The 12810-nt window shown below is 38.5% G+C and overlaps 1 protein-coding gene across 4 annotated transcripts; it reads left to right on the top strand.

Annotated features, from left to right (window-relative positions):
* The first annotated feature begins 357 nt into the window (after positions 1 to 357).
* Positions 358 to 12810, top strand: BBS5 (Bardet-Biedl syndrome 5). 4 transcript variants are annotated; one of them, XM_075093410.1, is made up of 13 exons: positions 358 to 508; positions 2125 to 2207; positions 2841 to 2937; positions 3041 to 3106; positions 4942 to 4991; positions 5698 to 5825; positions 6724 to 6859; positions 7847 to 7942; positions 8465 to 8527; positions 9358 to 9492; positions 9603 to 9686; positions 11054 to 11077; positions 11188 to 12810. In XM_075093410.1, the coding sequence occupies exons 2-13, from the start codon at positions 2196 to 2198 to the stop codon at positions 11287 to 11289; spliced, it is 993 nt and encodes a 330-aa protein (XP_074949511.1). In that variant the 5' UTR covers positions 358 to 508; positions 2125 to 2195; the 3' UTR covers positions 11290 to 12810. The 4 variants fall into 4 exon arrangements, with proteins under 4 accessions (XP_074949511.1, XP_074949510.1, XP_074949514.1 ...); XM_075093411.1 differs by lacking the exon at positions 358 to 508 and adding an exon at positions 794 to 881; XM_075093409.1 differs by lacking the exon at positions 2841 to 2937 and having other exon boundaries at positions 370 to 508.

Here is a 12810-nt window from a genome sequence, read left to right on the forward strand (position 1 = left end):
CAGGTTTCAGGTTTACAGACTGTACAGGGGTTTGGTTCAACAATCAACCATGGCGACACAGATGTTGCCTTGTACTAGACAAAACTAAGACATGAGGAAAAGCCACAAGTCATACATGTTCCAACGACTCGGAGCACCCTGCAGTCCTTCACAAAACCTTCACAAGCGCCAGGCCGTTGGCGTTGCCGAGGCTGTACGCCCACGCCAGCACGCCAGCGCGCCAGCTGCAACACACGACGGCCAGAGCGCGAAAAGCGGCAGCACCACCCGCCGCGGCCGCCTCAGTCCAGCCGGGGGCGGGGCCAGGGCAGGCGGGAGAGCGGGCGGCCCCCTCACGCGCAGCGCCGCAGCCAATCCGATCGCTGTGGCAGCGCGAGACAACCAGCCCCGTCGCCGCGGCGGCGCCCGGGCTGGCTGGAGGGAGCGGTGTGCGGGGCCCGGCAGCTATGAGTGCGGTGCTGGACGTGCTGTGGGAGGACAGAGATGTCCGCTTCGACATCTCCCCGCAGTGAGTGTTGTTGCTTTGCCCGCCCTTTACAGCAGGGCTTTTCGGACCCTTTCTGCCTCTGTCAGTAGGCTGAGCGCTGTCTGTCAGTAGGATGAGTGCGACCGCCATTAGTAGGCCGCGTTCCCGCTGTGGCGGGGCGGTGGTGGGGGGCGGGCGTGTTTTCCTGGCAGGGCGGGAAAAAGCTTGAGTGGTCCTTGAGGCTCGGGCGGCCTGGCTGGGGAGGTTTTGGTAGGTGGGGTCTAGTCACCGTTGCCAGTCTATGAAAGAAAAGGGGAAAAAAAAAAAGTTGCACGCTGGAGGAGTGAGGGAAGGCTGTTATTTTCCCGGCCGCCTGTAGCGTTACCTGGCGCTGAGAAGTAAAAACAAACTTAAGGTGTGTTTCTGAGGAGGCAGTACCGGCGACCGGTAACAAGGACTTGGTGTGCCTGCCGTGGTGATGGCAGCCGGAGCTCACGGCCACGGGTAGCCGCTGAGCAGCCTCTGAGGGGCCAGAGCTGAAGGATTGTCCCATACCTCATGGCAGAGGCAGTGCTTCCGCGCTCCTGCGGGCCTCGGCCTCTGGCGAGCTGTCAGCCTTATCTGAGACATGAAACTTGTGGTTTCTTTGGCAAAACCCTGCATAGCTTTTGTGATATGGAGCTACAGATTAGCAGCTTGTTGGTGATGATTTTGGGGGCGGAGGCTGAAAGTGTGCTGTCGGGCTTCATCTCCCTGCTACTCAGTTGAAACACCCCTTGTCCCTCAGGCATACTGCCTGCGGTAGTTTTAGAAACATGAAATTGTATCTTGAACGCTTAAGCAGTTCTCTCTTATTTTCTTGTAGAATTGTCATGTAGGCAGAGCCTGCTTCCGTATTTTTTTTAATGCTAATGTTACTGTTCTTGCTACCTCCTGTCTAATATCTTTTGTGCTGTTCTGGTGATGTATTGTTGAGTCCATACCTAGTGTCTCGATCCTGATCTCCAGTAGTATCTCATGGGATTCCCCTCCTGAAGAGTTTTGGCTGTTTTACACAATACAATTAAAATACAGCAAAATTTCACACTACATCGACTCTTATGTAATTAAGTGGTCAGACCAGTTAAATCAAGCAAAATAAAATAAAAAAAAAACAAACGAGACCCTCTGTGGAAAATTTAGCAGAGCATTTCACATGTCAGTATACAGCTGATATTTCCTTTGCTGACATCTATTCTGTCCTGAGCCTGGGTCCACTCCTTATGACCTAAAAGTCCAGCAAGAAGCAACAAACTATATCTATTAAAAATTATGTGACTGCAATTTTTTTGCCTTTTCCTCCTGTTTTCACATGCTTTCTCCCTATTTTGGGGAACAGTTTGCTTGGTCACACTTGCTACATAATTATTTATTTACTGCTATAATTTAATAACAAAGGTATGAATATTTTTCATATGCCAGAAATAGTGATAAAAATTTCAGGTATATAATGTTGATTTGTGTGTATGTGTGCATCTCTGGATTTTTCATCATATGATGCACTAAGCAAAAAAAAGGAGAAAGGAAAGTGAAGTAGGGAAATAGAAATGGCCTTCTTTGGGGGGATAAATCTAATCTATTTTTCACTAGGTAATTTTTTTCTTCTTTTTTTCTTTTAGACAAATGAAAATGAGACCTGGAGAGGTCCTTATAGACTGCTTAGAGTCTGTTGAAGATACCAAAGGAAACAATGGAGACAGAGGTAACTGCATACTCAGGGAAATCATAAACTTTCTATTATTTAACCTGTGTACATTCATGAAAGCCTTGTCTGGTTTCCATTCCGTCTGTTGCAGAAAATAGATCCTGCCTGTTTCACAGGTCTGTCTCCCCTTGGAGTATTTTCAAGTAGGATCTCTTGTTAAAAGTTATAGGAAAGTGATAATCTTGTCTCAGAATTTGTTTAGAATTGAAAGTGTTGTAAGAATAATCCACTTACAAACATTGTGATGTTCTTTTGCTGTAATCCTGTTTAATGTTTAGTTTTTCTTAAACTGAATCAGTAAGGAATATATATATAGTGTGCAAGGGCATGAAGCTGCCAGCATGCTGAGGTGACCCTTTTAGGGTTGGATGTACTGCTGTACACAGTACAGAATTGAAGAAATTTGCATGTGACATAAAGGGGTGAGGTTATTCATGAAGACAGCTGCGATAGTTAACTCGCTGCCTTCCCCTTTTCCTCCCCAGAGCAGTTCTGCACTGATTGTGTCTCCACATTTTTACCATAGGCAGGTGGATGTGAAATCACTAACTGTTCTTGGTTTGGTTTTGAGGAATGCTGGTATATATTAGAGGTTGTTTCATTTGTTCCTTGCTGGATTTTCTCTCCTAGCATTCAAAAAAAAATTGTTTAGTGATTTGTCTGCTGGGGTGTCCTGTGCTTTTTTCATATCAAGGGGAAGGAATATTCTGGTGTTTCAAAACTAGAGGTAAATATGTATATTTTGTGTGTTCTGTGTATTCTCACAGAATGGAACAGTTAATTTAATCGAAGTTACTGAGATAAAAAATATCTACGCTCGTTATTTCCAGGTAGACTGCTTGTGACAAATTTGCGGATTATCTGGCGCTCATTGTCATTGCCCAGAGTCAATCTCTGTAAGTATCATCATCTCCTGTTAAACTGCAAATTTTGTGTTTCCTTTGTGGTGGCATGCTATTCTTTCACAATAGTAATGATTACAGAACATTAAAGTGTAGTTCTGTTGCTCTGTAAAGTCTGAAATAAACTGTAACTAATTGATCTATTGGTAATATAGGAACTGTTATAATAATTCATAGCAAAATACTAATATTCAGTGTTAATTTCTCAGAACAAAAGCTGAAGAGTACTTCAGGCATATTTTTCATTTGGCCTAAAATGGTGGGTTTAAGTCATTTTTATAGAAAGAAACAAAAGTCTTGCTTCACTTGTACCTCTTATTGCTACCTGTTTATTCACAGTCTGTATTGCCCTACAGATTTTATTCCCCACAAATACCTGCCTTTCCAAATTTATTATTGTAAGCGCTGAATAAGCTTCTGATTTAAACTGTGTGAGTAGCTAGCAGGTCTACTCGTATTTAATTTAATTTGCTGAAACGGGTATGATGCACTTACTTTGTACCCAGATTATTTCCAGTGCTCAGTTCCCAAAAGCCAGTCAATACTGAAAATCTATATTCTCTTCATAACGTATATAAAGTTATGCCCTCTGCCTCCTTGCTTTTCGTGCTCTCATACATGTACACATACAAGTCCGCGCACACACACTGCTACTTTTATATGTACTTAGAAAATTTTTTTAAAAAATTGTTTGCTTGTGTATTTAAGTTTTAGAATAGGCCTTTTTAGAGGAGATCAAAAAGAAATGTATGGAGTAGTTCAGCCCTATAGAAGCTCAAGGAAGTCTAACTTTAGGGTTAGGCTTTTAGGGTTTAAAATACTCTCTAGCTTTCAAGATAATGCATTATTTCTTACATTAAGAGAATATGTAGACAAAAAAAATTGTATTGGATGCCATTTTTGACCATTGCTTTTTCTTTTAGTTTTAGAAAATTTCTCATACGCAACTGAGGAAATAGTCTTTTCATGGTATTTTCATAAGTATTAATTCTGTAAAGAGTGAATATTTTTATCTATATAACTGCTGCCACATCTGAGCTTTTGGGGAAGCAGAATATTCCCAAAGCAAATTCTAATTCTCCATTGTGTTTTTTTTTTTGACCCTGGCTGTGCTACTGTTGGTATCCGTAGCAGGATTGTCATCAATGTTCAGTTTTAGCCCAGCACCATTTTAGCACATCCCTTTGTTTTAGGAAGAACAGCTGGGACTGTTTCTGTTTTTATTTTGTATCAGTGTGTTACTGCAGAACAGGTAAAATGAAATTTGTAACTGTTTTTTCCTCTTCTTTTTGTTTCTTCTCCACTTGCACTTTCCATTTTGCTACTTTTTTCTTTGTCATCTCCTTAGCTTTTCTTCTACGAAGTATTAGATTGATGTAGAAAGTTTTATTTATAAGGGTAAAGTTTACAGGCAACATCATGATGAAACAGACCTTCCAGAGGCAACAGCCAAATGTTGAAACAAGGGAAATTCTGATCAGATATTAGGAGAAAACCATTCACAGTGGTGGCAGTCAAACAGTGGAACTGGCTCCCAGGGCGGTTTTGGAATCTCCTCCTTTAGAAATATTCAAAACTCAATTGAACAGTACCCTGAGCAGCCAGGTGGAGTTGGTCCTCCTGTGAGAAGAGCATTGGACCAGACAACCTCCCAGGGTCTTTTCCAGCTTAAATTAGTCTTTGATTTTATAATGAGGGCCCAGACCATTAACCACAATGTGTAATTCTCACAAATAGCATCCAAAGCTGTGCTACAAAATTGCATTTTGTAATTTTGACTATTATTTTTTCATGTTCTCAAAACTGTTTTTTTCCCCCCTAACTTTTAGCTGTTGGTTACAACTGCATTATAAATATAACTACAAGAACTGCTAACTCAGTAAGTTTCAAAAAATACTTCTTAAAATAAGAAAAGTAGCTGTGATTCATTGTTTATACTTATTGCACTGTATAAACAATAATCTGAAAGTTTACTTGAAATTTGCTTGCAAGAACAGTAATAGAATAGTAATGGAAGTTTAGTTCTAAAAGTTGAGTGTTATATTTCTGTAGCAGTGTAGTTTTAGTCAGCTTCTTAAGGCAGTAAAAATTATGTAATGACACTGTTTGGTTATTTTTCTCCCCTCAAGGTAAGGTAAGCACATGTTGGCTCATTGTGTTTAAATTTAACAAAGGTCTAAAGAGAGGTACTAATTTTGTGCAAGAAGGTTTTCAAATATGTAGCCTGAATTATATGCAACTGTGAAGCCGTTTCTTTGGTTAGCAGCAAAGAACTAGCGGGGAGATTATGCAGGTTTCCCAGGCAGCCACGTAGTAACCAAGCCAAAAATACTGTTTCAGTCATTATATTGCAAATGTACAGCAGGCAGGCTTCATTAGTTCTACTGTTGATGGAACTGCTAGTTTCCCCCCCAAAAAAAACTTGAGTCCAGTTAAGACAGCAGTAGATCAGTAGTAGAATCAGGGTGATACCTTTAGATATACTATTTAGAACACGAATTTAGAAAATATGTTAAGATTACTTATTGCCTCTACAGTCAAGCTACTATATAGTCAAAATGTTAAATTTCATTTTTTCCTTACAGAAATTACGAGGGCAGACAGAAGCTCTGTATATATTGACTAAATGTAACAATACACGGTTTGAGTTCATATTTACCAATGTTGTCCCCGGGAGTCCCAGACTCTTCACTTCGGTTATTGCTGTACACAGGTAGCATACTTAAAATAGTTTTTGTTCATCTACAAAATTCAGTGAATCATATACATGGGATTACTACTGCTGGTGGACTGAGTATATGACTGCCCGTATTTAACATTCAGAAAACCTTCCCAAAAGAGGATAACACAGTCTCTGGAAGGAAGGGAGAGAATGATAACAAATTCTACTAGATAACTGTGCATAATGAAAAGTAACATGTATTAATACCAATCATCGATCACAGTTTATATACCTCATGTGTATAAACTGTCTACACAAATAAAAGTACAAAAGAGCTCATTTCAGTGTGCATTTTCTATCTATAATTTCTGTCTGTAATAATTTCCTATAATTTTGGACCATGTAATGGAGATGAAGAGTTAAATCCTGGTCAAAACTCTAATGGAGTCCAAAGCAGTGGATGTTTCCCACCTAAAGATAAGTCACCTGAATGAATGAATGTGTGCATAATACATTACCATAGGTTTCTGTTAAAGAGCTATGGAATACCGATGTACGTATATTGGATATTTGTGACCCTACTGGCACTGAAAAATAAAGCATTCTTGATATTCACACTATGTATAACATGGGACCCAGAAGACTTATGCTTTGCAACAGAGGCTGGGAGACGACTATCTTAAGGAAAAGAAAGAACTAGTATACACATGAATAATACAGGAGATCAAAACATATGTCAAAAAAATCCTTTTAAGTTTAAAGATAACTTCGTTAAGGAAAGCTGAAATATAATGGTTTACATTGATGAAGTTTTAACAGTACACTCGTTTTTGTGCAGCATGGTGATAAGAAAAGTTGAAAATATACAACATTCATATTTGTGCCAAAACAAACAGTAAAGATAATAGAAGCACTGAAATGGTAACACATATTTTTTTATTTTTTGCAGAGCTTATGAAACTTCCAAAATGTATCGTGATCTGAAGCTGAGAAGTGCACTGATTCAAAACAAGCAACTGAGATTATTACCACAAGAACAAATATATGATAAAATCAATGGAGTTTGGAATTTATCAAGTGACCAGGTATAGTGAGAAACGAGACTACGTTGGCTACAGCAAAGTTAAAATGTTTTGGCTTTCATCTAGCACTTTTACTACTATAGTTTTTTAACCTCAAAGGAATTACCCTTAATTCAGTTCATCAGCTGATGCATGCAGAGAAGCTGATCCCATATATTTGCTACTCAGGACAAACAAGTCTCCTTTTGGCAACCTGAAGTCTAAATGACTCAGCTAATATGCATGGAACTAGATATACTATTCCTGTTAAAACGATACATTTATGAGTCTAAAGCTCTGCCCCATCCTGAACAAATTGTGTTGTTTCCAGAGTGCTCTGCTGAATATTTGTATGTTTACATGCAGCTTTGACTACAGTTTAAGACTATATCTTTTGATTACTGGAAATGGAAAATATTGGAATAGGAGTGTATGTCTTAAAACAGAAAAATAAAGACTTAAGAAGAGAAAACATTTATTTTATAGGGCATTAGCTGCAAGTATTTCCCAGAGCTATGAAACAAAATGGGAGCTGTTATTTCTGTCTGTGCAATTTTAGTCCAGAATGGAAATAGGATCCATCCTGACAAGCTAAAATGTTCTTTCCTCTCCACTCCTTGGCACACATCTCCACAATTGCCTAAGTTTAACCCACATGCCATTATACTTACATTATATGCCAATTCCAGATCTGTACAGTTAAGAACACTCTCAGATGCTTCATGTACTCCCATGAGGTCTGCTGTGCTGTGATTTGATCCTGCTTTGTGGCAGTAATAGGTAGTCCCGCTATTTTAACCATTTGAGTGCTGTATCCTTTAAAGACTGGATCTTGATTCCTTGCAATCAATGGAAGCATTTTGACTGGTTTTGGTGGGAGAGAGTCAGGCTTTTATTGAATTAAATATGAAGCTGTATCCTGCTTGTGTTTAAATGGATAGCAGTAATCATCGTGTTTGGAAAAAAGGCTCTACACTTAAAAGCAGTTCTAACGTACCTTTTCTTTAACAGGGAAATTTGGGAACGTTTTTTATTACTAATGTGAGAATAGTTTGGCATGCAAATATGAATGACAGCTTTAATGTCAGCATACCATATCTACAAATTGTAAGTATATTAAAACACCATTTTCAAAATTAAATGGCAGAAGTTCAAGTCTTCAGTTAAAACTCTCAGCTCACCAAAATTGGTATTTCATGTCCAACAGTCAGGGAGGAATTTAGTCTTACCAGCATCAGTCACAGGGTAGATTTATTTTTTTTTTCTGTCCAGATTAATTGGGGGCTTTCATGGGAAGATGGTGAAAATGGCTTGTATTTCCAATTTTCAAACTATTTACAATGATGCTTCGTGCCACCTGCATACACTGGGGTTAATGATCTGTGCACCTGATGTTCAGAAATGAACTGTTACAGGTGTTACTGCTTCTGATAAAAACACTTTTCCCTGAGGTCCACAGGTTCAGGTTTGTAATGGTAAATGGGAGGGAGTGCTGGTAGCCAGGCTTCCAGAACCAGTAACTGTAATTAGAACAGTGTAAAAAAAAAAAAATTTAAAAATAGATAGAGCAGATTTTAATGAAGTAATTCCAAAATTTTTAACAAACAGTTTTTACCTCTTTATCATTAGCGTTCAATAAAAATAAGAGACTCAAAGTTTGGCCTGGCACTTGTGATTGAGAGTTCTCAGCAGGTAAGAAGCTTTAATAACTTTTTTCATTGGTTGCATTTTTACATATAATAGTTCTCTAACTCTAAAATGTTACAGGGCTACTTTGAAGGTTCTGAGAGTGTTCCTTCTGTGTGGCCTTTTGAGCACAACTAAAAAATGCGTCTTTGCACTAATTCAGATGTCTTTATGTTAAGGTCAATATGGCTGTTGTGAGTTATGGTTTCTCTAAGCAAAGCAACGATAGGCCAGCATGACTAGTTAAAATAAAATAACTGTTAAAAACAGTGATTCTGACAGATTATCTTTGGGATCTAATTACATCTATACTCACGACCACTATTTTTAATCTTTTTCACTTGTGTACCTGTTTTGCTGTAAGAGGCAAAATTTTTTTCTTCAATTTAACCTTAATCAGAACTACTTCTAATGGTGATTTTTTTTTTTAAGTTCAGCTAACTTTATTTACTGTATCTGAAAGATTCTTTAATAACAACACCAAGATCTAACAGACTAAACATTTGCTGAGTAGTTAGGAATAAATCATTAGTATCACTTCTGAATTTCTCCCACCCTTGTTTGCTTTTGTTTTTCTGTATAAGAAGTTTGTTCCCCATTTATATAATGGGCTACCAGCTAAAGGTTTATTTACCTCATAGAGAAACATTGTCATTGTTTTTTCTTTCACCCATGGTTTAAGTGTCAGAATGAGAATAAGATAATACAGATAAATGTTTTATCAGCAAACTGAAATTTGCTATCATTAAACTGCAAATCCCTATCAAAGGGAGAAAGTTGTTTAAATAACAAGCAACACTAGTAAGTATATATCTTCTTTTTCCTTTGTTCTATAGAGTGGAGGATATGTGCTTGGTTTTAAAATAGACCCTGTGGAGAAACTACAGGAGGCAGTGAAAGAAATTAATTCACTTCACAGAGTTTATTCAGCTAACCCTATATTTGGAGTGGATTATGAAATGGAAGAGAAGGTACTCCACTCATTTATTTTAAATTAGGTACAATAATGTGTTAACAGCAGTAATACAAATATATTAAACATCTTAGATATGTGGATTTACTTTAGTGTTTGAATCTGCAGCCTCAACCTCTTGAAGACCTAACAGTGGAGCAGGTTCAAGATGATGTGGAAATAGAATCTGATGAACATACAGATGCTTTTGTGGTAAGCTGCTCCACAGAAAACTGAAAAATAAAATAATTAGTGTTTGGTTATTAGAAAACTGTGTTAGTATCTGTCCCCCAGTATTTTAGGAAAATTTACTTCTAAATGCGTTAGGTTGCTTGATGAGCTTCCTTCTACAAATTTCCAAATTTGCTGTGCAACCCAGTAACACCTGACTGCATGATTGACTGCACCGGTAGGCTGCACGTGTTTTCAAGTGCTAGCCTTGACACATTGGCAATTGACATGTTTTTTCAATTAATCTCTGAAATTTGGTGAATTAGCAGAGCTAGCACCGATCTTGTTTCCACCTTCTTTTCTTTTAGTAACATTTACCTATGCAGATAAGCTCCTATCTCTTCCTTCCCCACCCTTTTTCTCACTTTTTGCCTTTTTTTCTTTTCATTTTTGCACATTTTCCCTAAATGTTTGCTCTATTGGTGCCTTTGTCACCTGAAATAAATAACTGTGCTTTGCGTATTCTAAGCCAAAAGCTGGAAGCTCTAAATGATGTCTCTGATACAGGAGACATAGATCATCCAGGACCCAGGGAGTGGCTCCATACCGATATTCCATGCCACTTGAGAACTGCGGTGCTGTTCTGTAGAGTCTTGGATAGCTTGAGATCCAGCTGAGCAGGAAAACACTTTCTTTGCTGCCCCTTGCCAGGCCGTAGGGGCAGCTGACACAAGATCAGGCTCTTTTTGGTAAATGTGAAGATCTAGAGCCTGCTCATCCAGAGACTTCTAAAGCTGGATATTTTCAGAGATCTGATTTTCTGAAGAGTTTGAGCCTTAATTTCCACACACACAGAATGGGAAAGATGGTGTCTCTTTCCCAGATATCAGTCTGAGAGTGGAAAAAATTTTTTAATTGTTTAGTTACTCTGTGTTTCTTTCTTAGACTGAGTAGGATGTTAACTGAATTTTGATATTACTTACACATTCCAAGTTAGTTTTTGAAATTGAGTAATAAAGGCGGCTGCACGTGAGGCAGAAAATGCTAGGATGCTGTCAGTTTGCTTCATATTAACATTTTATTCCCTATATAAAGTATTTGTCAGTGTAACAAATGTAATATAAAAATTTTACCATTTAAAAACAATTCTTTATTATGATGGAAAATCCAAAGGTTGGTATTTAATGAAAAATAGCATCATCACCGACTCCTGTTAGAACCCTTTTGTAAATTATTTCAACATAGAAAAAACTCTGATCTTGTCTACAAAAGAAAAAAAAAAAACATACAGACTGTTTTTTTGAAGAAAACTTATCAAATACAGTTTTGACCCCAAGGAATTATTAGCAGATTGGATTTTAGACTACTTTGTTTTCAAGGTTGCAAGTTCTTTTTTCTTTCTTTTGCAGGCTTACTTTGCTGATGAAAACAAGGTAAGAACATCTTTTTTCATACTGTCAAATTCATGCTGTTAAAGTGCGATAATGAAATTAAAAAGTACCTTCTACTTTATTTTCTCTTATATCTTGTGCATTCAAAAAAGCAACATGATCGGGAGCCTGTTTTTTCAGAAGAACTAGGACTTGCAATAGAGAAGCTAAAGGATGGATTCACACTCCAGGGACTCTGGGAAGTAATGACCTGATTTAGATCGGCACGTGTTTGTTTCCTCAGCAAGGAAAGACTCTCAGTTCTTACTGGGCTTGGGAGATCTTTAGGAGGGAACTTAGAAATGCCAGCGTAGCAGAGAAGGAACATGCCAAAGCTGACGAGCAGGCAAATATTAAATAATATGCCCTCAGGATATGTCATAAAGGAAAAATTATTCAAAACTCTCCTATGTATAAAAGCTTTGTATTTATTACACAGTTTCTGTAAGCAGTGGGAGGAGAGCCAATAGTGAATATAAGAAGGGGCGGGGCCCCAACTGCTGGAAGCTCCACCCCCTGCAGGCAGTCACGTGCTCCGGAAGCCCTACCCTTCCCCTGGTCACATGAGTGAGGACTCAAAGTCCCTTCCTACTCCATGTGTGGCGACTGCCATTGTATTTCATCTGCCCTTATGTAAAATGTCGTACCCTGCAGTTTTACACTGCTTTGTGATTGGCCAACTGTGGGTTTTGACACACTCGTACACCAGGTGTTTTCAGGCCTGTGATTGGCAGGAGCAGCCACCCCATCTTGCTTCCCACAGAAGGTCATCAGAGCCAGAAGCCCCCTCCCCTAACACCACAGGGTCTGCCATGGTGTTTCAGCCACCATTTTGGGGCAGGTAGCCACCTTTTTTTTTTTTTTTTTTTTTTTTAACAACTTAATGACCCTTGTGCCTACATACTGCCCTGTGATTGGCTGCCAGGACCATCCATGGCCTGCCGTTTTCCCTGGAAATATGTCACAAAAGGAAGGGTCCTCTTCCTACGTACAGGAGACCACCATTTGAGTTAGGACAGTCTGTGGTATATAGTTTGATTTGAAGTATTCATGTATTTCTACACAGTGATATACTTTCCCATAATGATTATGTCTAAATCAAATTTCCATAACTTGTTTAATGTTGTGCAATGTAGAAGTATCATCGTATGCAGAATGTTTCGTATCTGGGCATATTGGCTGTGTCATTGCAGCAGTGCTGTGTTACTGATAACCGTGACAAAAAGCAATACTGTTCCAAATATTAGTTTTCATGTCTCACAATTTTGTTAAATGTTCAGCACATACCATTCCAGGTAGTTAATTGTAATGGAGATAACCTCATACAGTTTTTTCTCTTTTTCCTCTTGTTTCTTTTCTTTATTTTGGCTAGAGCACCCTTTTTTAAGGAATGATCTAGAAAAAGTTACACACACAGCTTCTGTGTCTGAGTCATTAGACCTTTATGCTGTTATGTGTTAGAAATGAGTCATTTATTGTTTAAAGGAAGATGCAGCTGTTACGTTTTCTAGTGAGATAAGACCTCTGTGCTATTTTCTATAAGTGGAAAAAGTCAAATGAGCTCTCCTCTCAGCTGTTGTTTTAGCAGCTGACTGTTACAGTAACGTAACTGTGGCGTGAATATAATTGTGATGTTTGCAGAAAATCTTTCAAGGTATATATGTTAATGAAATACTACCTATATTGAAAAACAATCATGATTTCAATAAACTTTGATAACGTCGTACCTCGTTAAA

This window comes from Phalacrocorax aristotelis, chromosome 5, assembly GCF_949628215.1.
Source record: "Phalacrocorax aristotelis chromosome 5, bGulAri2.1, whole genome shotgun sequence".
NCBI classification, from domain to species: Eukaryota; Metazoa; Chordata; class Aves; order Suliformes; family Phalacrocoracidae; genus Phalacrocorax; species Phalacrocorax aristotelis.

Coding starts and splice junctions, on each gene's coding strand:
- BBS5 (XM_075093409.1), top strand. CDS start 447: ATGAGTGCGGTGCTGGACGTGCTGTGGGAGGACAGAGATGTCCGCTTC. Junction 509..2,124: donor CGCTTCGACATCTCCCCGCA/GTGAGTGTTGTT, acceptor TTTTTCTTTTAG/ACAAATGAAAATGAGACCTG. Junction 8,528..9,357: donor TGATTGAGAGTTCTCAGCAG/GTAAGAAGCTTT, acceptor TTTGTTCTATAG/AGTGGAGGATATGTGCTTGG.